The 27,092-nt window shown below is 37.7% G+C and overlaps 1 protein-coding gene and 1 pseudogene across 16 annotated transcripts in view; one reads left to right on the top strand and one right to left on the bottom strand.

The window, feature by feature from the left end:
* Positions 1-27,092, top strand: part of Hdac9 (histone deacetylase 9) — an 824,691-nt gene that overhangs the window by 579,280 nt on the left and 218,319 nt on the right. For all 16 annotated transcript variants that reach the window (XM_076941980.1, XM_076941976.1, XM_076941988.1 and 13 more), the window contains 2 exons: positions 10,818-10,998; positions 22,786-22,919. In XM_076941980.1, coding sequence (XP_076798095.1) covers positions 10,818-10,998; positions 22,786-22,919 — 315 coding nt within the window. The remainder of the gene's footprint in view (positions 1-10,817; positions 10,999-22,785; positions 22,920-27,092) is intronic.
* On the bottom strand, positions 5,873-6,999 carry LOC117717006 (glyceraldehyde-3-phosphate dehydrogenase pseudogene; annotated as a pseudogene).

A 27,092-nucleotide genomic window follows, 5' to 3' on the forward strand; every position in this document is an offset into this window, starting at 1 on the left:
CAATCATGTGTTAGTCATATGGGTTTGGGGCTAAAATGTGACTTGGTACTAGTTTTGTTCATGTTTTGAAATTCTATCTCTTTTGGAAGTTTACATATAACATACTGAGGCCAGAGTGTTTCTTGCCATTTGTGGTTCTATAAGCTTCCTGTATCTGCATGTTAAAGCCTTTTTTATAATAAAGAACAGCCTGTATTACTTTGAGTAGGTTTCTATGTTTCTTTTTTCTCTCACCTTAAGAGATGCCAGTGTTGCAGACACTTGGTCATTTGATGGTGTCCCAAAAATCTTTAATGCACTTTTCTTCTTTCTTTAATTCTGTGTCAAATGTTAGTTTTCAGAAGATCTGTTTTCGATATCTGATATTCTTCCTTCTATATTATTTAGTCTGTTGTTGTTTTCAAATGATTTGTTTTAACTATGCTGTGTTAACATTTTCCACAGAAGTGTGGACAAACATCTATTCATTTCAAGTAACATACTAACCACCCTTGAATTAAGGATTACAGAAAAGTCCTACTTGACAATGCAGTGAATACTGTACTTACTAACAGAGTATGGAAGGAACCAGAGGATTGTAAGTGACCTTAAAAAAGCTTCATCACCACAAAATATGACCTCATCAGGGAGGAAGGTTTCATGGAACCCGGAGTTTCCACTTATGGTTACATTCTCACTTCCTCTGTACTCTTTTACCTTCCAAGACTGTTTGAAGATAGGGGCAAAGAAGGATTAATAACTGAAATTTCAATACAGGTCCTGTGAATCTCACCTTCTTCCTTCCAGTAGGGAGTGTTAACAGCTCCTAACTCTGTTATCATTACTGTGGATTCAAGTATCACTGAATTATTCAGTTCATTACATTGCCATAGCAATATGGCTAAAACTGGGTCTGCTCTAAGAAGGCTATGGAATGATCAGGTTATATCCAACGGGAAAAAACATACCATAGCAATTTAAAATGTATAATTATTGAACATATTCCAAATTTTGTCTTGTTCTTTTCTAACTTCTCTCCTTGTTCTTTGCACAATCATGCTTGGTTTTATTCATATTCTTTTAGATCTAGATGACCTTCTAGAATATTCTTTTATTAGTTGAGAATTTTATACATTATATTATCATGCATTCCTCTCCCCATGTCCATCCAGATCTTCCATAACCACCCAACGTTATGTCCTCATTTTTTTTTATATAAACCTATCTAGTTGCATTAGTGCTGGATAGTTGTGTGGCTATCTACTAGCATATATTAAACCTACCAGGGCTCACACCCCTAAAGAAAATTAATCTTCTCTTTCCCAGTGTCTATCAATTACCATTAGCTCCTTGGCTAGGGGTAGGATTTTATGCCCACCCTGCCTCCCATCCTGGGATTTTGTTTAGCTTGCTCCTGCCCAGGTCTTTTGTGCTGTAACATCGTCTGTGATGTTTGATGCTGTATCATCGTCTGTGAGTTCACGTGTGTAGCAACTCTATTTTAGCTGACTTTCTTTCTGCTGCTTTCTATAGTCTTTTCACTCTCCCACAATAATACCTGAGCCTTATATCCCTTCTCCCTGTGTGGTGTGTGTGTGTGTGTGTGTGTGTGTGTGTGTGTGTGTGTGTTGATGCTTAAATTTTCATTTCTATTAGAACAGACATTTCTACCATGATGGCAGATGGCCTTAGTCAAAATCTTTCTTTTGAAGGTACGCCTTGTAATATTGGTTTGTGATTTAGTGTTGTCACTTACTAGCATGAGACCACAGTGTAATATCTCTGTAGGATTTTGTGCTAATATCAGTAATTTTGGCCACTTTGTACATTTAAATTAGAGAGATTCCCTGTTTCAATAAACATATATTGAAAAGTGAAGAAATTCTAACAGTTCAGGCAAGTATGGTGTAGATATGTACATGTAATATAGATACAGTAAAGTATGAGCACTGATTCCTCCACTGTCTGCCCTCAATTAGATATTACTTTCAAAAATGGCTTGCTTCCTTCTACAAATTAACCTTACCTTCATCGTTAGGGATTAAAGTATTAAGGTTGTGTCTGTATTCCAGCTAGATAATACAGTAATCCAGGGCATGTCTGTAATTTCTGTTGTTCTAAAAAGTTTTCTAACTACACCAACATTGTGGTTTGTTAGGAGAGGGTTTAGACTTCTTATCTAATTAGGCTGTAACTCTGTAAGTGAGGTTTCCTACTATCATGCTGGTAGAGCTTTCTGGGACTTTCTTTCATTTTTAACTCTGCAACAAAGAGACTCCATATTCCCTGGCTCTGAAGGTCATTGGGCAGTGTTGTCAAAATAATAATATTATCTCAAATGTCCCTGTTGTGCTGTTGATTTCCGTGTTCTCCCTTGATCAGTCACCTCATTATACAACTATATGTCCTTGCTTTGGTTCACAGAAGAGGAGTAGATGAATACACTCTTTTAATCACTTAAAATTTGGGATGGAACTATGGATCTGCAATTGTGAGCACTGGCTGTTCTCCCAGAGGACCTGGGATATTCCCAGCATCCACATGGCAGTTTACAACCATCTGTAATTCCAGGTCACAGGAATCTAGTACCCCATCCTGGCCTCCTCAGGTACTGCTCACAGGTTGTGCACAGACAGTCATGAAGGCACTCATTTATATAAAACACTAGTGAAAAATTTAGTTTACTAAAATGCATTCACAAGTGGAATATATGTGTGTGTGTATCTCACATATATACATATATATCATATGCATATATATCATATGCATAAGTATCATACACATACATACACATACACCCTTGTCATTGCTTCTCCTGTGGATTTTCTAAGTCTCCTTCCCACAAACATAAATTTCTTTCTATTTTTATTACATTATTATTCATAAGTTACTTTCTTTCACTCACTTTTACTGTAGTTTTATTCCAGCTTCACTTGGATATCTCTTAGAGAATTGACCTTTAAATATTTAAACAAGCCGGGAGGTGGTGGCGTGTGCCTTTAATCCCAGCACTTGGGAGGCAGAGGCAGGTGGATTTCTGAGTTCAAGGCCAGCCTGGTCTACAAAGTGAGTTCCAGGACAGCCAGGGCTACATAGAGAAACCCTATCTTGAAAAACAAAAACAAAGTATATCTTCCTGCGCATATGTAAAAAACATCCCCCATAAAACTGAGTTACTAGAAATTTAAAAAAATATATTTAAACAATTACTCTCGCACAGACACCCATGAGTTCATCTTGCTCTATCCTTTCAGTAACAATTAGTAATATTCAACTTCTTCTTTTATGATCACTGTGGAGTGTAAAACAGTTTCTCATGATAATTTAAATTTGTGATTTCTTGCTTAGCTGTGAGGTTATTTCTGTGTACCTTCCATCCTTTAGCACTTTCCTATTAAGAATATGTGTCTATTTTTTCTTCTTTGCGTTTAGTAATTGTGTCATAGACACTAAAGTTTTCTTTATACTTTGTTATGCAAGTATTTATACCTACCTCTGATTTTTGCTTTTCTATCTGATAATAAATAGAAGATTTGAGATATCTTTATTACCAATCTTTATTAAGATTGGTAATCTCAACAATTTTTCTCAAATTTAAACCACTTGTGCCTTTATGCTTAACCACATTCAGTTATTTTTTTTTGTATACAATGCTAAAAGAAGTCCAAATTATTCTTTCTTCATGGGCTCACCAGGTTTTACCTTCACCAACATTTCTTGCTCACCTGAAAATTTGTAAGACACCTCTGAGGTATATCTGGTGTCCATGTGCTCATATAAGTGACATCACATGATATTTGCACTTTGTGCCTTACTGGCTTCACTTATAATTCTTCTTTATGGCCCAGCCCTATGGTTATACCAGAATTTTCTTATTTTTTGAGGCTGAATAGAATTCATTGCAGATAATAATCAGAAGTTTGTGGGCACTTTATTGTGGTGATCACATCAATTTGGTTTTGATTCATGTGTTCTGTGCTTGAAGGAATATGTTTACTGGTTGAAAAAAAAATGAAGCAACTCCAGTTTAGTGAGCAATTTTTTTTAAGTCTTCTTTAGCTTTATTTTGTGAGAAGTTTGCCATAAAATTATGCATGTGGGTTTTGCAATAGATTCTAGCATCTCTGCCCATTTGTCTTATAATTTTGAGTTCATTTTATTGGGCTCCTCGAAATTTAGAATTTTGCTAATTAAGCATTTATACTGTTTTATAGATATCATTCTCTTGTCTCTGATACTTTCTTCCTAATACCTATTTTGTCCTTTTTATAGAAAAAAAATGGCTGCATAAGGATCTTGCTTCTCTTTTATGTTTTTTTTTTTTCTATTCATTTGTAGAACTTTTGCCTTTAATATAGTTCAGCCAAAGCAGTTTGGCTGCCTCTGTAATTTCCCTAAGAACTAGGTACATTCAAGTCATTTATGTTCTTTGTGAGTTGGGGACTTTTCTCTAGTGTCTCACTTTATGTTTTATATTTACTATTTCAACATTTTATTTTTTCTCTCTGTCTTCAGATTGTTTCTTCTTTTTACCTCTTAAAGTTTTGTTTCTTCTTTACCTTAAAGTTTGTATGTTGCATCTTTTCATTTAATAATGATTGTTAATGTACATGTTTAACTTTACAAAAGTCTAAAACTAACCAAGATTTATTTGCCCATTCTGAACAATACAAAGGCTTTAAGTATGTAAAAACACCTGACATCTTTTATGATAACCTTAGGGATCTTTGCAATTCTAATTTGTTATAAAAGAAATATTTATGAAATCTAAAACATGGTGAGCCAAAAAAGAAAATTCAATTTACTCAACACTAAAAATGGAAGGTGGTGTTCTTTTGAGAAGTGCTTTTAGAAATAGAATTTAAAGTGGAAACCAGGAAGACTTTTTTTTCCCCCAATAATTATTCCCAGGATTGCATCTCTTGTTACCACTTTAAAAAAAAAAAATCTCTTTTGTGAAACAAATTCAAGACTCTCATTGTTTCAAAGGTCAGACATTATAAATTTTATTTGTGGTAGCTAAAGCTATAACATTGGTAATAGCCTATAGATGGCCGCTCACATGACAAATAATGATGTAGGCATGGAGATGTGAGGGAAAATCCAGAAGTTATAAACAGATTTCATAGAATAGCAAAGAGCAACAACAAAAGCAGAACACCACAAACAAAAGACAGCAGCTGTGAAACGGAGTCTTGACATATTCCTCCACTTCTATTAGCATGCAGTACCTGTGGCCAAGGGGGCCACAGGCATCCGTGTTCACTAAGCAATATGGAGGGCTTTATGAAACGGATACATGACAGCTTCTCTGAAAGTAATCTTAGAGGTTCTATCAGTGGGAAGGGTAGGTGATGATCCTACATACCCTACACTCTTTAAAAGCAAATTTACCTTACACATCGAATTAAAGAGCCTGAAAAGGACAACAGACCTTGTAAAACCTATATAAGGTGTTTTTTTTTTTTTCCCACAAAAGTGCTTTTAAGGGGGCATGCGTATGATGCTTAAGGAGAATGACACATTTCCTACCAGTGCTAATAAACGAAATGCCAATTTTGCTACATGTACAGTTTTAAAAACTATAGAACCTGATCTGCTTGGCATTTGGATTTTTGACAATAAAAGGAAGAAATGTGTTTGTTTGTTTTTTTATTCTCCCAACTGTGACATAAAACGACGAATGAAGTTCTCTTTCTATTAATTTTTAAATTTTAAAAAGTTCATGAAAGATTTCAACTATATTTAGCCAGCAGAAAAACAACTCAGTGTAATTTCTCTACCCACAGAAATGAGCTTTGGGGGTGGGGGTGGGGCAGTACACTTTTACTGATGGTATTCAAGAGAGTAAGGAGGGCTCCCTAGGCCCCTCTGTTACTATGGAGATCTGGGGTAGAAATTGTGAGGACATGCTCAGTGTTGGGGACCAAGTTGGGACAGGGACTTCTCAGCAACTGAGGGCCTCTCTCTTGCTCTCAGTGTCCTTGCTGGGGTGGGCCGTCCAGGGTTTCTTACTCCTTAGAGGCCATGTAGGCCATGAAGTCCACGACCCTGTTGCTGTAGCTGTATTCATTGTCATACCAGGAAATGAGCTTTACAAAGTTGTCATTAAGAGCAATGCCAGCCCCAGCATCAAAGGTGGAAGAGTAGGAGTTGCTGTTGAAGTCGCAGCAGGCAACCTGGTCCTCAATGTAGCCCAGGATGCCCTTCAGTGGGACCTCAGATGCCTGCTTCACCACCTTCTTGATGTCATCATACTTGGCAGGTTTCTCCAGGTGGCATGTCAGATCGACAATGGATACATTGGGGATAGGAACATGGAAGGCAATGCCAGTGAGCTTCCCATTCAGTTCTGGGATGACTTTGCCCACAGCCTTGGCAGCACTGATGGATGCAGGGATGATATTCTAGGCAGCCCCATGGCCATCATGCCACAGCCATCCACAGAGGAGCCATCCACAGTCTTATGAGTGGCAGTGATGGCATGGACTGTGGTCATGAACACTTTCATGATGCCAAAGTTGTCATGGGCAACCTTGGCCAGGGGTGCTAAACAGTATGTGGTGCAGGATGAATTGCTGACAATCTTGAGTGAGTTGTCATATTTATTGTGGTTCACACCCATTACAAACATGCTGCATCAGCAGAAGGGGTGGAGATGATGACCCTTTTGGCCCCACCCTTCAAGTGGGCCCCAGCCTTCTCCATGGTGGTGAAGACGCCAGTTGACTCGATGACACACTCAGCACCAGCATCACCCCATTTGTTGTTAGCAGGATCTCGCTCCTGGAAGATGGTGATGGACTTCCCTTTAATGACAAGCTTCCCATTCTCAGTCTTGACTGTGCTGTTGCATTTGCCATGGGTGGACTCATACTGGAACATGGAGACCATGTTGTTGAGGTCAATGAAGGGGTCCTTGATGGCAACAATCTCCACTTTGCCAGAAGCAGAGCAGAAGGCAGCCCTGGTAACCAGGCGCCCAGTATGGCCAAATCTGCTCACTCTGGCCTTCAACATTTGTCTATGGGATGAGGCTGGCACTGTACAAGAAGATGCGGCTGTCTCTGGAACAGGGAGGAGCAGAGAGCCAGAAATGAGCTTTTTATCAATGGACAATGCCATAATCATGGGTTGCTTTCTTGATTGTCACAGTCTTTTCTGCACACTAGAAGCCATGATTCATTATAAAAGTACAGCGATTTCTTAAAGCAAGGCACCTTCTCTATTCTTACAGTCCTATTTTGTTTGAACATAGTTGACCATGTTTACCTGGTGATTCAGATCTGCCCGAATGAAACACCTGAAAGAACAATCCACAAGCATTTTTATTAACTAAAAATTTAATGTATGTGATAGGCAGAACATTTGGAAAACACATAAAAGTACCAATTTAAAAAGTCTTGAATTAAGAACTAATTTCAAAGCATTTTCTTTGGAAACTTTGACGTGGACTCCATTTCTTAATAATTTTCAGATATCTCTATGCTATATTTTATTTTATAATTGTCTATATCACATTATTTCTTGTCTTATACTGCAGCTATTGTGAGATTTTAAAGATGGCTATGAAAAAATAAATAAAAAAATAAAGATGGCTATGTATTTCTTTTTTATTAATTTAAATAACCAACATATTCATGTCTACTGTGTATAGAAACATTGCCTGGGAATTAATACCAGGCAAAGGTTATATCTCTGCATAACTTGCTAGAGGCAAGAGGCTGAAGTTTAGGGTACCAGTCTTCCCCCATTATCTTAAATACCATTATGTTCTTGAAAGAAAAGCATGGCCTTTGACTTCCAAATATTTATTATATATTCTCAACGCACAATAACATTTTAGCATTTAGAAACCCCATGACATAAAATGTAGCAGAAAATACATTATGACAAATGTTATGTCTAATGTTCACTTTCAAAGTCCAGTGGTAGTGTATAGAGTGGATTGCATGCATTTGCATGCCCAACCAAATACACACACAAACGGGCGCATGCACACACTTGCGTTTATGGGCTTCACACAAAGCTGTTCCCATTTTCCTCCCATATCCTTCACATTTTTAACTTGAAATAAGCTTTCTTAAGATGAAAGGTTTTGGAACTTTTCTTATCAGTCTCATCTGCTTCTTTATATTCCTAACAATTGCAAAGCACTTTGATTTTTCCTCATACAGTAGTCCTTATATTAATAATTATGTTATGTAGCTTTATACACTAGCACAGTGCTCAGCATCTATCATGAACTCAAGAAATAGCGACTGTAAGCCATTAACTTGAATATATATATACATATATCTATATATCTATATATCATTTATATCTCTATATCTCTATACCTGTATCTATCTATTTCCTATAGAGATAGAGATAGAGATAGAGATAGAGATAGAGATAGAGATAGAGATAGAGACAGAGACAGAGATAAAGATAGAGAGATAGAGATATCTGACAGGAGAGAGGACAAAGAAAATCCAAACATGATGAGACTTTAGCAGAAAGAGGAATGACATTTAATGGAACTAAAGAAAGATATTCTCTGTAAAGGTTGAAGCATGTTTAAGATGGTTATAGAGCCTTGTAGTCATGTGTAAGGACATGTTACAGAAAGGCACAAACAAAAATTCTCAGGAACAACAAATCTATTAGACAAAATGGACATAGTGCCAGGACTCATAAAACAGGAACCCAAAAGACATTTTAAATTTTAATTTCTCAGAATTAAAAGGTAAATATAATCCTTATGACCATATAGCAAGTCTGGTTGAAGTCTAAAATTCAATTTTAGTACTATTTTTTAAAAAGAGACACAGATAGATTAGAGTTTGTAGGAAACATTCAGGTCAGTATTTACTCATGCATTTTAGATACCTACTTGAAAACTTTTAAAGTCCATATTATATCTTGGTCTCCATCAGAATGTTAAGTTCATAGGAGAGGACAGTCTATGTTCTCACAGCTCGGGCTATTGTACATGGTGACATTCAAGAAAGCAGGAGAATTAGACTCTGGTAAAGGTATTAAAACTATTACAGTTAGAACTCTATCACTGAAGCAAGCCTTCCCAGCCAAAGACAGAATATATAACAGATGCTATTCAACTCATAGCAGCATTGATTATTCTATAGAATAAAACAGAAGCAACATTATATACATTAATTATAACCTAATATTTTGAGGTTGGATCTCATGTATCTCAAACTGGCCTTTCCTTTGCTATATACCAAGGATGACCTTGACCCCCAGAGACTTCTGCTTTTATTTCCTGGGACTGGAACCACTGTACCCCATTTGTATGGTCTGGAAATTGACCTTAGAGCACTTACAATGGTAGGTAAGTGGTATATCAAGAGAGCTATACCTTCAGACCTAACCAGAACCCATTTAAAGTTAATTTTACATATTTAAATTTTCTTGCATTTTTCTAAATCAAGAAATTTTTGCACACATTTTAATCTATAAACAGTTATAATTACTCATCACTATTTAACATATATATATATATATATATATATATATATATCATGTATAAGATATTTATAAGTTTCATTAATTCAGATCATGTACAAAGTCACAATTTGATAGAATTACACACTGCACAAAACACAGCTGTTGTGAACTTTCCCTGTGAGTGGTTTCAGAGTTAAGATATACCAAGTCTCCTTCTGGGAATTCAAGAAGTGCATGACTTACACTGTGCACTAGCAGACACCTAGGCCAACAGGAAATTGAAGGCAGGCCTTTGCTGAGAAGAGGTGGTGTTTATTTATATTGTGTCCTAAGATAAGAAATCAAAGCAGAAGAGTGCACATATTGTCAAATTTATACAACTTAGGCTTGTGTTTTAAAAACTTCATTAAATTTTTTGGTTGTTTTCTTCAACATGGTAGGTAGTTGAACCAAGGTTTATTCCACTTTAATCTGTGTGTCCATGTCTCTTTGGAAAATACATTTAAAAACAGCAGGAAACTTATGAATTCCCTGCCACTGAGGAGATGATGTGGCCACTGTACGTTTGATGAGTGGATGAGCTGCCCATCTGTGTTTTGCAGATTGTCCTTCTTGGACACCAAAGAATAATCTAATGAATCATCCAGAAGCATCTGAAAGTTGGTCTTCTGAATGAATAACTTGATAAGTTAAAACAAAAAATAAAAAAAGTACTGTTAAATACCAAGGATACAACCAAGAGTCTATAAATGACACTCTTGATTTTACAGCATTGATATTCTTCTCTTCAAACTGTGAGAAAACTCTCTCATCCTACACTGTTATATGAAAACTGAAAGGTGTCAAAACATAGTCAGTTAACTGGCAGTTTCAGAAGTGCTCATAGATTTTATGCACAGTACCAGTGATGGAGATGTAGGGACAGAGTGTTCAGAATCAAAGCTCCTAAGCAGTTTAAAAGCAGTGCAATGGATAGTCCTTCCTATTTCGTGAATTCCTTCTAGGACTGCGGTCAAAACTTTGGTATTAAAGAAAGCAACAAGTGAGTGCATTCTGTTCTTGGAGTTAAAGATCTAATCAGTCTAACCTTCAATCAGTTACACTGTCAGTTTGAACCTGCCAGCACATTGTCCTTCCTAGCTAGGCGGCAGGGATGGCTGTCAATTTGTAAACACCAGCTAAATGTATTTATTGATGTTGACTACAACGAGAACCCTCCCCATCCCCCGCCCCCTATTTTTTTATTCCTTCCCCCGTCCCCGCCCCCTCCCCCACCCTCACTGTTTATGTCTCTGACCTGATGAACTTATTTTGTTGATAATGTTGCTCTCAGTGTCTTCCTCAGTGCTGGGCTTACATTTCTTTCTCTTTTGCCCTTTTCTTGGCAGCCTACCTTGCTGGAGTCCTCACACACGCGTGCACTCTCGGTGCACCAGGCTCGGCTGGCTGCAGTTGGCATCGATGGATTGGAGAAACATGGACTCCTCTCCAGGACCCATTCTTCTCCTGCAACCTCTATGTCACCTCACCCAGCAGCAGACTGTCCCCGCCAGCCTGCCTCTGCCACTGGTAGGAATCCCTAAAGACCCTTTAATAGGCAGGAGAAATGTGTACTTCTTGTAGGATTAGCCGATTTAAATGCTCTGCATAACTCCGATAGCAGAATGCTCCATTTTAACCCGACGCAACCCACATTTTATGAGGTTATGTTGGCCACAAGACAAACGGCACATCGGATAAATCTTGGGCTTAGTATTAATGGCCCCATAAATTGTTATCATTCAAGGGCCTGGAAAATACATCAACAGGTGCATGGATCCCCCTTGGAAAGAAAAATCCCTACCACATTCTTCAGCAATGTTCTTCAGACTCTTACCTTCTCCGAGCTTGGCCACAAAGAAATTTATGATGTTTGGCTTCTGCGTTTGGCTCCAAAGAGTATCTTTTCCTCATTGATTTCTTGTTATGTTTTCTTCAGTGTTTTCTCCTGACTTCCCACACAAATGACTCATAAGAGTCAAGGGTACCAAGGCAAACCTTGCTTGAGACCATGTACGTTGGTTGCATGTCCATTTATTATGTATCTCTGGGTGGGCTTTCAGAGCAATGTCTTCGTTTTCCTTTTTTGCTATTTAAGAGCCTGGCTACAGCAAAAATAAGTATATAATTGTAAGTCCAGAACAAGTTTGGGTCTGAAACGCATGCCAAAAAAATGGGGTCTACGTATCATACCTTGGCTCTCACACTGTGGCTAAGCAAATGAAAGGTATTAAAGCCCTAAGAGAGTCATGACATGGATATAACAGGGAAGAATTTATACATGTGTTCCTCTAAGGCTCCAGTGGGTTCTGTGATCATTTTAAAATCATTTTTCAGGATTTAGAGCGTGGATTTTTGGCATCTATGACCTCATGCTGATCTCTGAGCTTGAAACTGTTAAAATGCCTTTTTGGAAATTATGACCTCAGCCCTTGATATTATTTATCATTTTTTACTTTAAAAATAAATTAATAGATTGGCCAGGCTAATGAACTAGTTATAGACATAGTTCAAAGTTGTATGTAAGAGCTAACTTGATAACCAATTATGCCACAAGACAGTAGCATCTCAAATTCATTGTTACAGTTTGGGCATGTTTCCTTCTTTAAGTCAGCTGGGCCTCTGACAAGATTGTCTACTTCCTAAACTACTGAAAATCTACGGAGAGATCCCACAGTGTTTGCATCTGTAACCCAGTGTCTGTGGAAGCCCTTTGGATTGATCGTGACTGTGCTTTCCTCAGATTTAGGAAATTTTTTCAAAACCAAGACTCCAAATATATACAGTAATACATTATTTTCCATGGTTATTTATTTTATGAGTATTAGTCTCTCTCTCTCTCTCTCTCTCTCTCTCTCTCTCTCTCTCTCTCTCTCTCTCTTTCCCTCTGTGTGTGTTTATGTGTTTCTATATGTGTATCACATGCATGAATAGTGCCTACAGAGGCTAGAAGAGGGCTTCTAGATACTTCTGTAACTGAAGTTACAAATATTTATGAGCATGTGGTTACTGAGAGCCAAACCCAGGCTCTCAGCAAGAGTAAAGAGCTCTCTTAACCACAGAGAAGTAACAATACTTCCTTAATCTAGCAAAAGTAGGGGCCTTAGTAATTAGACCCTGGATATCTTTTTCATGAAAGTGGCTTGTATTTATCCTTAATAGTCTACATAGTGATAACTGTCCCACTGTAATTTCATTGACTGAAGAAATCTCCTTGATGGGAAAGTGTGCTTAACTGCTCATTTCATTTTTGTTGGTCTGGGCACTAGTGGCCCCTCTTGTAATACTACAGACAGCACTTCTGCCACTGATTTAGAGAGGTGGTTCTTTCTTAACGCACTAATCTTCCTCTAATTTCACATGTTTCTTCACTCTCAGTGAAGCAAGATCCTGGAATCATAGAGAGGGCCTATAAATTAGAGAAAACAATGTGTCCAAATGATCTAGAAAAGTCCAGATGGCAATGGGACTGCACCCATGACACTATGATCATGAAAATGACATAGCTGTAACCTGATCATTCCAACTGAAGCAAAGACCACTTCAGAACACTGTGTTCTACCCTATCATGTCACAAGGTTAATATTTATCGGGGCATATATTGTAATAATTAATATGTAATAAATTTAAGACCCATTCATGTTTAATGGATTTGGTGAGAAGATTTCTTATTGAATTAATAGATAATACAAATTTCTCTTTCACAAAACAGATATTTGTGCTTACCTGGCATTCAGTTAGCTTTAGTTCAGTCAGCGATTAAAATTTGCAGTGTAAAGAATTATGAATTTTGTAGTTCAGATTGAGTACACTAAGATGGAAAGTTATTTTGTAATTATTCTGCTTAAGAATGGTGAATAGTACACTATGTATTCTTGAGTAGAGAAGAGACTAATTATTGTCTTTAAAATTAAAAGAGATTGCATTTTCAAACTTATACTTTTTTTCTTTTGAGTATTTTCTTAATTAATGGTTATTTTATTTATTTACATTTCAAATGTTGTTTTCATTCCTGGTCTCCCCTCCACAAACTTCTGTCCCATCCCCTACTATCCCATCCACTCCTGTCTCACCACTCTAACATCCTCCTACACTGGGGCAACAAGCCTCCACAGGACCAGGGGCCTCCCCTCCCACTGATGCCAGATAAGGCCATCCTCTGCTACATACATAGCTGGTGGTTTAGTCCTTGGGAGCTCTGAGGGGTCTGCTTAGTTGAAATTGTTGTTCTTCCTATAGGGTTGCAATCCCCTTTAGCTTCTTCAGTCCTTAGCCCCCAGGCTCAGTCTGATGGTTGGCTGTGAGTATCTGCATCTGTCTTAGTCAGATGCTAGCGGAGCCTCTAAAAAGACAGCCATACTAGGCTCCTTTCTGGAAGCACTTCTTGGCATCAGCAATAGTGTCAGGGTTTGATTATGGAAAAAATAATGCTTTTTGAAAAATTATTTAAAGTAAGTGTTTTGTACAATTAGCCTCATCCCTGACCCTGAGGAAATATACATATGTGTATATAGATATATATGTACATATACATAGATACATGCATATATAAAAGTAATACTCATTCTCATGATACACTCACAGGTGGGTATATAACTTTCTCTGTACACACACACACACACACACACACATATATATATATATATATATATATATATATATATATATATATACATATTCCTATGTACATAAGTTTTCAGGGCTGACCATTTGGTATAGGATAGTCATTTGGTGTGCTCTTCTGTGAGACAAGGAGTCTGAGACTATTGGTCCCACTCTCAGCATCCCTTAATTGCTTAAAGCTCTTTGTATAAAATTGAGCCTTCCTGGGCTTCCTCCATCCATGCTAATGTCTATTGTTATTATCTCTGTTCAGCTCATGTTTAGGCAGTCAGGCACCAGCCTTTATTGATACAGCCTCTGAAATTCATAGGAGACACAATCTCACAGCAACCTGCTCATTTCTCTAGATCTTACAATCTTTCTGCCCCGTCTCCTGCAATGATCCCTGAGTTTTAGCTGTGTGGTTTGTATTTTGGGTGTGTCCATTGAGAATGTGCTCCACAACTCTTCATTTTGATTGATTGTAATTTCCTGTAGTAAGTCTCCATCTGTTGCAAAGAAAAGTATATCTGCTTTTTGTTGTTTCTGCTGCTTGTTTGTTTGTGTGTGTTTTACGGCGGGTAAAACCTACATTTATCTGTGAGTTTAAGGACAAATATTTAGGATGTTGCTAGGGATTTTGCTGGTTTAGTGGTAGTGGTTGTTGGTTTTCCTCTAAGATCCATGACTTCAATAGTCCTGAGTAGTTGCCTAGGTTTCCGTTAGCAGGTATGATTTATCTCTTGTTCAGCTGACCATAAGTATAATTCGAGAGCTATTGGTTACTGCCAACACATGTACACTTTTAGGGGTTATTGTGCTAGCCACCATTGTGGTTCATACCCTCATAGCTGGATAGGACTGTTGTTACTTCCCTCCTTTGGAAGCTTGCGTGGCACCTTCTGGTCCATGAAAGTGGAAAGTAAGCCTCTGTTACTGAAGTCAGCATGTACTTCAATCTCAAGGTCCAGAGGCCCTTGGTCTGGACTCATCATTTTTAAGTATCACCACTCAGGTTTTTGTAAGTACTTATTTTCACAGGATAACTTACTCATAGCTCCCTTTTTACAAAGCAAAAGTAAGGCAAAACAAACAAACAAACAAAAGCAAAAACATAAACAAGGGAAAATCGTTCCATGGAGAAAGTGTCTCCATGTAATCAGTTGCGAAGGTGATTTGCTGAGATCCAGTCACAAAGACCAAACAGCCACACATGGTGACCTGTAGACAACCTGGGTTAGGACATCCCTGTGGAGAATTTGAGTTCCTATCACCACAGTGGTGATGAAAGGTTTCTGATCAAGCCAGGCTGCCACAATCCCATAAGATTTTATGTCCTGTCTGAACACAGGTAGTAGTATTAACATCACAGGAACTTTTCAACTATACTTAAAGATTGGAAATGGTGCTTAGTATTTGAGGTTCAGATAATTTGGGAAAGGGAAACATATTCTTTTTCTCTGCTAAAATCATGTCTACTGCTCAGCTACAAACCAGCCTCAGCCATAGCTCACAGAGTACACTCACTAGAGGATAATTGCTGTGGGTTCACACTGAACATAGTCACTGAAACAAAGCCCTCATACTATGTTTGCATTTTCTCCCCTGCTATTCAGTATAACTGACAGCACTCTTTCCTTTGTCCATAGGTTACCAGCCCTAATCCGTGCTAATAAATTGTAATTAGAATATTTAATTAGTGTTCACTGAATAGTGCAACTTGTAAAAACAAACATGCACAGACATTTTAGTATAAGAAAAGCCTAGTTTCTCTCCTTTCTGCCGCCTTTATATGAATAAAAGATGTTTTTAAGTCAACACTGACTCCAGTGCATCCTTGAAGTTTCAATGGTTGTTAAGAGACTATTTCATTCAAGAAAACACTATTTTCCAACTAAATCCAAAAGATTCTGTATAGTCCATTATAAGACACTGGGTTGTTTTCTGCTAAAATTTCTAAATACTGTTGATTTGGGGACAATATTCTAAGGGATATTCTGTAAGAGAAGCGATGATGATTTTTCCTCTTCTCACTGTTGACAACACTTAGGTACCTGAGTCAAACACATAAAGTATAGTAAACAAATGAACCCGACTAACAAGTGGAAGAGAAGAGAGTAAGTAGATATGGGTTGTGTAAGATTGTACAAAAAAAAGTCATTAGGGACTGGAGAGATGGCTCAGGTTAAGAGCACTTGTTGCTCTTCCAAAGTACCAGCCTTTGGTCCCAGCACCCATGTGTTTTCTCACTCCTGCACAAAAGCCTGTTAGTGTGGGAAACATTAGGAAGACGGTAGAGCATGTGCAGTTAGTTTGAAGCCGGTGGTGTATAGGTAACTGTGGCTGGAGAATCGCCGAGTTCCTCCCACCAGGCTGTGCGTAGTTGGCTGGGAGCGCTCCAGGCTGTTTCCTCCAGGCTGGACGTTAGGCCAGGCTGCTGTGGCTCCACGGTTCCTACAGTGCAGTCACAACGTCACGAGGAAGTTCATGGGTTTTTACAGGCTTTATTGTCATGGCCGATAGTGGATAGATCTGGATGCACCCCCTGTAAAACCCAGGGCAGTCCTGAGTTAAATAGCAGGGAGAGACTGGGGAGGGTTGGGGAAGTACGTTTAATTAACTCCACCCTCTGGCCTTTAGGTACCTCATTAGTATGTAAATCTCTCTAGGGCCTGAGGCCTGTTAATCAAGCCCTCCACCTGTGCCCTAGGGTGTAGGTTGAATGGAGATTAGACCTCATGTCCACAGCCCAAAGATGGTGGTGAAAATTCTTCAGTCCATTTTTCCACCTGGTACTTTGGCAATGTCCTTTTAGTGAAGATAAAAACACAAGTTATAAGTCATAAAAACATTTTTTAACTAGCAAAATGGCAAAATTCACTAATTCCTCTGATTGTTTTGAATATTACATTACTTGCTCACTTGACACATTAAGTTTTACAGATGAATAAATATTACATGGCTAGAGAGATAGCTTCATAATTATGAGCACTTTTAGCTCTTGTGCTCTTGCAGAAGACCAGGGTTTGTTTCCCAGTACTCACACACTGGCCCTCAACCATTCACACTCCAGCTATAGGGGAACCAAAGCCCTCTCATCTCTCTTTATACCAAGCACATACACGATGCACCTACATATATGCAGACAAAACACTCACAGACATAAAATTAAAATCTAAAACATTTCAATTAAATAACCTTGTATTTGGTTTATGTGTTCTGAAGAAAAGGTAACAAATGTGATGGAGAACAGATTCTAAAGAGTGTGGTGGGAATGGGGACGTCAACCAATAAGCCTTATGGGTAGACTGGGGTTATGAGTAGAAAGGATTACAACAACTACAGTGTGTCTGTCTGAATGCATGTCAGAAAGGACACTTGTTTCAAAATAGAGTCTCTCTGTGTGTCCTTAGGAAGATGGTTTCAGATCCAGAATGATGCAGATGTCTCTGGTAGGCAATGGAGTGCATTTGCCTGTGTGTGTAATTTGTTTAAATCATCTTGACATACAATACCTACCTACGAAAAAAAATGTGTACATAGTCTGTCTATTGCTTTCTTCAGAAATAAGAACAAGGAAAACATTCAGTCCTATTCCATGAGGTCTTCAATTCATAGTAGATTAAGTATATGGAGAAAGAGCTTGTGAGAATAGAAGAATCCCCAAGGTCCTTTCTACCGATATAGTCATCCTACCATTTACAAGTCATTTTGTCCTTTTAAAATGCTTTTACTATTATTTTAAAGAGATCTCTGACTTCTCAGCTTCTTGCCATCACTATCATATATAGTTTAAAAATACATTTCATGTAACTATTCTGGGGCTGTCTTCTTTTTATTACTAGATCATAAGTGAAAATGTAATAAAGGGAGGCTGCTAGGATATAAAACATATTGGAAAATAATATTCAAATGCATGGTTTTGAGCAGAGATGCTGTATAATAATCTTGGCCCTAGAAACTTTTTAAGAAATTATATTTATTAATGCTTTTAGCAGATGTACTGAGAAAGTGTGCTTATAGGTAGATACCATAAGTGAAATAAAAAAGTTGAATAATAGAAATTAGGGATGAAGATTAATAGTTTTTGTCTAAAGACTCTAGACTCAATTTTTTTCCTTTACCCTCAGGACTCAGCAAAACTAAACTGAGTCTTACTAGACTGAGTCCATTTCTGTAGATATGAACAGATGCTCTGGGCTGAAAAGCCATAATGATTGAGAACAGGAAAGACAATATACTTGATTCTATGACTACATCATTTCATTTAATAAGCTGGAATCCACAGAAAATACAAAGTCCAACCTTGTCTAAAGCATCAAACTTTTCAGGAAGTGTGTGTGTGTGTGTGTGTGTGTGTGTGTGTGTTGTGTATGTGTATCTGTGTGTGTATCTCTGTATATGTGTATTGTGTGTGGGTGTCTATGTGCCTGTGTCTCTATATGTGTGTATCTATGGACATGTGTATGTGTGGCATCTTTGTGTGTCTGCATGCATATATTTATGCATCTGTGTATGGATATGTCTGTGTATGTGTTGTAGTTCTGTGTATATTTGAGTGTATGTAGTCTGGCTATGTGTATGTGTGTATATGCGTGCATGTGTGTGTGTGTGTGTTATCTGTGTTGTAGAAAATTTAATACTAAGCTTTAAAGTACAGGTAAAGGTTTTTATGACTATTTTACCTAATCATTTTTTTGTGAGAAAGATGGGTCCCTGGGCTTATATTACAAGTTGTAACCAATGGGGCAGAAAGTGTGAAACAAAAGGAGAATTCCATATGGTTCTCAAGAAGAGCATGCTGCTTTCCCACCCTGTAAGTCCCAGTTTCAGAAGGGAAAGAAAAGGAGGAAAGGGATGGAGGATTGGGAGATGTCTCACCTTACAATCTACCTGTTAGCACCTCATTGATACGTCATTAGGATGAGTCAGTAGAGGTTTGGGGCTCCAGATCTAATTTATTTCCCCTTAAATTCAAATGTCTTTCCAAGAGCTCCTGGCTTTTGTGTTAGAATCTCCAGATACCAGGCAATAGATTTGTAGTACTACATCTTGTTTTGTAATTTTAGTTTTTATTGATAGTGTACGTTGTAAAAAAATTAAAATGGAGAAACTTACTCTCTAAATGAATTTAAATTTTTGTAAAAAGTAGAAATAGTTCAGAAACACAATGATTGTGTTTGTACTCGTAAAGAATATATTTGAATGTGGCAGATACTGTACTTCTTATTTCTATATTATTTTTTATCATTTTTTGTAACCTGTAACAGAAGTTGATAATTTATTAAGCAGCTCCAACTATGCAATGCAAGTTATAAATCACGTTGATAAAGACAAATCATGAGGGCGCACCTGTGGACCTTGTGTTTTGGGAGTTACTCCTCCTTGCTGCTCGCCTCTTTTCTGACCTTTTAAAGCATCTTCCTTTTGGCCTACGTAAGAATATTCATTTGTGTTGAATTTTGTATAAAATGAAACAGTGAAATTACACAGAATGTTTTATATAAATATAAAATGCAGCAAAAAATGTTTTCTTTTGGAAAGACAAGGTGTATAAAACAAAGGGCAGTGTATTAGTGACAGTCACACAAGCACCACAACTCCAAGCAGATCTACTGGCTGAAGTCACCAAGGAAGCCCAAATCTCAGAAATGTCAACCCACTTCTTGAGTCTACACACCTGTACTTTTCCCTCTTTTATTTCAGCACACTCTAGGTGTGTGTTTAGGGGTGGGGTTAGGGGAGGGAATGCTGTATTCCAAACATGACTACCGAAGCTGAGAATTCAAAATTAAATAATGCAACTATAGTCAGTGCTTCTACATATCTTACCATATAATGAAGAAAAGATGGTATTAAGAAAAAAATGTGCAATTAGTAATCTTCATCAGCACCCTGAAGGAGCCCTGAGATCACAGAGAAGCTAAGAAGTCAGACACACTGGTACAAGAGACCTAATTTACAGATCTCAGCATTGCCTTTGTGGGGAGGAGACATCAAACCTGAACCTTGAAGAATGAAATGTAATGACCCAGCTGAGAGTTGGAGGTTGGAAGCTGTGGAAGGACTTAAGGCATAGAGATGACACAATGTAGAAAGATCTCAAGCTGGCAGGTTATGACCTTATTGAGGAATGCAAGAAAAGCCTTTTTGTAGAAACAGAAACCTACCAGAGGCATGTGCAAAGAAAACTACAGAGGAGAGAAAGGACTTATCTGTGCTGTATTCATGGAATGTCACTCTCAGAAGTGAGGGGAAGCTTGTAAACAAAGTAGCTAGTGTGGTATGGCAAAGGAAACAACAGGAAAATCAAGTAGCTGATTCCCGGCTATCTTGGGAGTCCAGATTAGAGAGTATAGTCCTTAGGATCATGTATGGTTTACACCAAGGAGATAAGAAGTGAGTGATTCAAGATCTGTTTGGGAAGAAAAACAGATACACCTTTGGAGTCTAGGAAATATCAAGGGGACAGCAAGGTTTCTGGTGTGAGCAACAAAGGCTCTTGAAGTCCCTTGTCAAAATGAAGAACACCAAGTGTTGTTTAAGATCAAGAATTAGAGGCATTAGCATTTAGGAAAACCAAGATCTAGACATTCAAGAGGAAATTTCAGCATTGAAATAGATAAGTGTGCGTGTCTACAGCTAGGAAGGGAGAGCTAGGCTGAGAGAAGCTCAAAATCAGGAGCAGGCATAGGGATGGGTTTTGAAGCCAGTGAGTCTTAAGAATGGATATTATTTGGAACAGTTATACAATATTTTCTGACAGACATAATTTTTACCACATGGTTTCAGAATGCAGATGTCATTCTTCTGCATGATTTTAGTGCACTCTAGGGAAAATACTTCCCATCTTCAGTAACATTTCTCTAACATAATAACGTAGGTCAAAGGGAAAATGAAATTTGTTTAAGTCAGCTTATGGTACCAGATCAGTGGCTGGTGTTTATAAGTTACTAAGTAGCTTTTATTATTGTTCTTTAATTTCTTGTCACAGACACTTGATCCCACATCAGCTAGAAAAAATGTGCTTGAGTGGTCATCTATTGGAAGTTATTTGATTGGCTAATTAATTCCTATAAACCACAGTTTTGTAAATTACATTACCCCTTGCCAGCCAAAATCCTACATTATGTTCCACTAATAACTTTTTTTCAATCAATCTTCGTAAAAGTTTTCCCATCACAGGGTATAACTAAAGCATCACATATAAGCAACTCCTGATGCTAAAATTTATTATCTATAAAATCTGTAGTAAAGGCATCATAATTGATACTCATTTTAAAAGAATTGTACAGGAGTCTTGCATACAATCCCCACTTGGCATTGTATGGCTTGGAATTCCATTTGACTTGCATAGCTTTGGACTTGACTTAACTAGGTTCTATGGGGCAATGAAGAAAAAACAGAAACACAGACACACTTGTAGGTAAACTGGGATTGGGTAGGCTGTGTGCTCTGACAGGGATGCACTAGAAGCTCAGAAACTCAGCATTTTTGTTAAATAGAAGAATTGAATGAGGAGGCAGGTTTATTGTATGCAGCTGAACGAGAACTTGGCTAACTGATCTGTGAAGAAAGTCTCATCAGGGAGCAGTCTCAGGATGTAATCTTCCTGGGGAAGGATAGGATCGATAGTTCTACAAAGTCACATCCATGATGAGGAAGATGCAGCTATTCTGTCTGCACACACTGGTTTTAGCTAACGGGTTTTAGCCAACCCTTTGTCAATGCCAATCCTTGGGCCATGCCTTGATGGTCCATGGGTCAATTGCAATGGGACCCTTGCCATGGCTGTGCTCATGTCAATAACACACATTCACTCAGGAATTCATTTGCTCCCCACTGGCATTACCGAATAAAATGTAGAGGAAGACAAGAGGATAGGAAAGCTTCTGGACAGGCCACAAGGAAGTCTCAGGTTTCAGGTTATAGTCAACATTGAAGCTGTAGTTGATAGTTTTTGCATAAACTACTCTTGGCTACAGGCAACTCTTTTATAACGTATATATTAGATCAGAAGTTGTTGCTATCCTGCTAAGCCTGACTTGGGGAAAGCCTTGTTATTCTTATGAGTCTAAATCATTAGCATCCTTGACTCCGCTATGATCTCACCTGCAGCATCCACATGCTCAGAACTTCATCTACTCCCACGAGGCATATTTCTTGTATAATAGCAAATATTGTGATAGAAACACAGGAAGCAAAGAAACTTACTAGGCAACTTTGATGGAATTGCTAAACTGACTAGGGAAGACTTGGGAAACTACCCCAGTTTATTCTAACAAATAACCCTAAAGTAAAACCTCAGTTTTATCAAACGTAATTAGAGGGCTTTAAAAACTGCTTAATTTCTGACTTCACTGACAAAATTAGAACCCATATTGAAACGAATGATCTGCCTCAGAGTGTTTGCAATTATTAAAATTATTTGAAATTCTGATAAGACTTGTGTATGTGTTAAATATATGTATTTCTATATATATACTTCTATGTGTTAAACATATGTATTTCTATATATGTATCACTTTACATATTTATTGAACTAGGGCTTAAGTACTATTTAATCTATGAGTAGATTTTTTTTTACAGACACACAGGGCTAAATAGCTATCCCATGGTTCTGAAAACTACCTCAGACTAATTATTTTATCTTCTAATGCATAGCAATTTCTTGTTGTTATCTCAGCTTTTGATTGTATCTTTTTTGTCTCAAAGGAATTGCCTATGACCCTCTGATGCTGAAACACCAGTGCATCTGTGGCAATTCCACCACCCACCCTGAGCACGCCGGGCGAATACAGAGCATCTGGTCACGGCTGCAAGAAACCGGGCTGCTAAATAAATGTGAGGTAATCCTGAATTGGCCACACTCTTTTACTTACTTAAATAAATCATCTAAAGAGGCTAGTATTCATCTGAGTGGTAGTAGAAAAAATGTTAACCATTCAGGGAAAATTCCGTGATTGATGATGTGCCAAGGACACAAGTGGCTCCAAACTTCCATTTGTCTCTGGGCTGGATGCACAGTAGGTTCTCAGTGTTTAATGGCCAGAGTAGCTGTTTCATTATAGTTCCAGTGTATATGCTCAAACATAGAGTGGTTTTTTTTTTACCATACCTTTATAGTCCATGCAGTATGGCATCATTATTGCAAATTAGCATCGAAAATCAAGTTAATCTGAGAAGCTGTTTGCAAAGTGTTAAATAATTGCAATTATTGTTTTGAACTCTACTTACAACTCAGGAGCATGACATTCCGCTTATGAAATGAGCAGGAATAAAGACGGACAGTTCTCACTGGAACGAGTCTCTCCTTTTTATTGACGCGACTAATTGATACCTTTATAACTCTGTGATACGTTTCAATATTTTTATTTTATCGGTTTCCTCTGGGCTCATGTTTTCAGACTCCTGGTGAGCCCTATACCCGCTTAAAATGCTTGTTTCTTTAGGCTCTCCAGGTTAAAAATGAAAACTGATAACATTTCGGAAGGCTACCTATCAAATTTACAAAATCTGGAATAAATGTGTAACACCTGTTTGGTTTATTTATTCTACGTTCCGTTTTGTCTAAAATCCAGTAGCATTCTTCAATTGAGTTTGAAATATTTTTGAAAGAAGAAATAGTCTTCGTATATTTTCTACATTGATTTCAGCATCTCTTGATTAAGAAGCTTGGTGCTGTGTCTATATTGTTTTCTAGACATGTTGCAAATGCTGGCAGTACAAATCTCACAAGATGGATAGCATCCCTCTCCTTACAGATGGGCATTCCAGCATGTTGAGTTTTGGTGGTTGAGCTTTTATGTGGGTCCATGAAGGAAATATAGTACGGTTCTTATTTTCTGGGGTTGGCGTCTAGGAAGATAAATTGCATTTGATTGTAACTATGGTTCGAGAGCACTGATCTATTAAGAACATATTAAAATATCTATACTTCAATAAAATAACAATTACTTAAAGTTTTATTACGATTACTGTTATTAATTTTGTTTATGTGTAGGCCTGTACCCGCATGGAGGACAACACTTAAAGTTCATCACTGAACCATCTCTTCAGAGTGAATCACAAACAGTGTTATCTGTTTCAAGTTTTATGAATTGTACCTGGCTGTTTGCTTAGTGTGTGAATCCTAAGATACGGATTTTCAGTGTTGGTTATGTTAGTCATTCCTAGTTTGTATTTTGATGATATCAATTCTAAGCACATCTTTGGAAACTCACAATTGCATATTAATTTTTAGCAAAATTAACATTCAATTTCAAATTAGTTAAGTAAATCTGTAGCTAGATCTTACCTAATCCAGGGCCTGAGGCAGGAGAATCACAAATTTAAGGATTGCTTTGGTTACTGAATGAATTCAAAGCCAGGCTGATTAACTTAGATAAAAACCTGCCTTATAATTCTAAAAACAGAAAGAGGGCTGCAGACATAACTTAGTGTTGGAGGCTCTGCCTAGTGGCTGACCTCTAGCATGGATGACAACAACTAACAACAAGACAGGTAAATACATAAGTAGACATATATGTAGATATGTAAATGCATGAATAGATATTCTGCAACAGACATAATGCTCCCAAGGTCAAGTGCAGTGGCCTATGATTGGTACTGTGACTTAAAGTTGCCTGATCCTTCCTTTCTCTTCGAAAGTCCAAAGTTATCATCATCGTTCAGTTTTAAGCTTAATTAGGTCAACAATTTATCCTGTGCTTTAGAATTATTAATCCTTTTAACATCCCAGCATTGTTAATGTCTGGCAGTTCGTTAGCAGGTGAGGCTGTAAATGAACACACCAGAGCACTGAGGACAGGGTTGGTGTCACTAGCTTGTATGTCTGTGATGGAATTATCAAACATCTCTCATATTTAAAGTTTCTACTTTTGATTAAATGTATCCTTCAGCTAAGAAGCCCGAGGTGAAGGAAAACGAGCTGCACAGATTCCTCCTTTCCTGTGTAAAGGACTCATTCATCTCTTACCATTGCCCTCTACCTTACTTGGCAAAGGGCTTTCATAGTCTCTGGTTAATTTCAGAGTTAGTTATCTTTAAATATTTTATGGTTTGGGAAAATGGGATTTGGGGGCGCCAAACCAGTCTTTTTCGCAAATATCCCTTATGGAGTGCATGAAATAGGAGAATGGGGAGATGTAATTTTAGTAGGCTGATCTTAATGGACCAATGGATTTTTCTCCCATGAGCCTCCCTGCCTCACCTTTGCCCCGCTGAAGGTATTTTCCTGCTTGGCAATGCCTTGGTCCTTCGTGATCTGAGGCATCGTTGTTTACATTTTTTTGTGATGCAGGTCTTTGTCAGGTCCTGTAGCAGCTAGCTTCTTTCCAGATGCACTGGCACTGACTGATCACAGACTTCAATGCATTGTTGGGTAGTGATGTTCCTGAAATTTGTCACCTTTTACGAAGTCTATTTGTAAAAGGAAGCAGAATGTGGGAATGAATGGAATGTTGCAGGCTTCCCACCGATGTTCAATTTCCCAAGAATTATAATCATTCTTTTCTGACCAGGCATCATTTTCCATCCCTAAAATCTATAACTGTATTATTTCAAACCACACAAATTAGGTTTATACAACCTTGCCTGATTTGATACAAACTTCAGAAAGAAGCACCACAAGCATTAAGATGATAGGAATGGGCGAGGTTGGTCCCAGACACATTGTACAAGCAGGAGCCTTTCAGTAACAGGTAACTCTCAAACTAACAAATAAAAGAATTGAAAGGTAGGGACAGGGGGTTAAGCCTTTGTTTGCTTGGTGTTTTTGAAACAGTCTACCCCAAACTATTGATCCTCCTGGCTCAGTGTGGTGATTTTAATGAGTATGTCCCCATAGCCTCATGGATTTGAACACTTGGTCTCCAGTTGGTGTCTCTGTTTGAGGATGTCATGCAGTGTTTTATAGGTGGAACCTTGCTGAAGGAAGTACCTCACAAAGGAAAGCTTTCAAAGTTTATAGCTTTGTCTTTTTTCTTGTTTTCCTCTGCTTCCTGTGTATGAATAAAAATGTGCTCGCTGGGCTGCTTGCTTTGACTGCCACGCTTTCCCCAACTGTTGCTGTGATTCCTACCACCATCACCATGATGGACTCTACCCTTCTGGAACTGTTAGTCAAAAAAACCCATTCTTCCCCTAAGTTGCTTTTAGTTAGAGCGTTTTATCACAGCAACAGAAAGGAAACCAATATACACTGTCTCCCAGTGGCTGCATGGCTTGGATTAGCTCTCAATGTACACTAAGCACAGATGTCTTATCAAAACATCTCAATAATGCACATAGACCACACTCTTTTTTAAATTAAAGTATGTTGCAGCCATGGGTATTTAAGTGAAGAAACAATTGCCCAGATGAAAGTAATTGCTCTTTGATTTTATAGATTTCAACCTAATTTCTAAAATCATTTTTTAAACATTCACTTTTATACACTTCAGAATCTAACATCTGCTTCGGATGATATTTTTGGAAATATTCAAAATAATTTTTTAAGAAATCTTAAAGTAAACAAATGCAATGTTTTTTTCATAGAGACTTTCCTTGTATGTAAAATAAAAATAATAAACCCAAAGGGAATGGAATAGTTTCATGACCTCTTATCATCTCTTCCCAATTCGTATTACTAGAAAATAGAGAAGAAAATAAAATATTAAGTAAAAAACAGATTATTTCAAAGAAATTTGATCCTTTAAACATAGTAGCATCTATACCCAAATCCAGATCTCTCCAGAGCAACTTCTTTCCTAAATACACTCGCAACAATGTATATGTTCCTAGATTTCTTTAAAGTATTTTTACAAGCTAATTCTTAATATTCATATATTATGAAACATTTTTTTGCAATGACTCTAAGCTTTCCAGCTCATACTAAACTGTTTTGAAAATTTGAATTCTATAAAACAAAAACTAAAAAAGAAAGCAATAAAACATTACTATTCTGTAAGGGAGTGGCATGTATGACCTTTGGATAGTTGAAAAGCAAAGAGGCTTCCTACCCTAAAAGGTTTCTAGTCATT

Source organism: Arvicanthis niloticus, chromosome 11 (assembly GCF_011762505.2).
Source record: "Arvicanthis niloticus isolate mArvNil1 chromosome 11, mArvNil1.pat.X, whole genome shotgun sequence".
NCBI lineage: Eukaryota > Metazoa > Chordata > Mammalia > Rodentia > Muridae > Arvicanthis > Arvicanthis niloticus.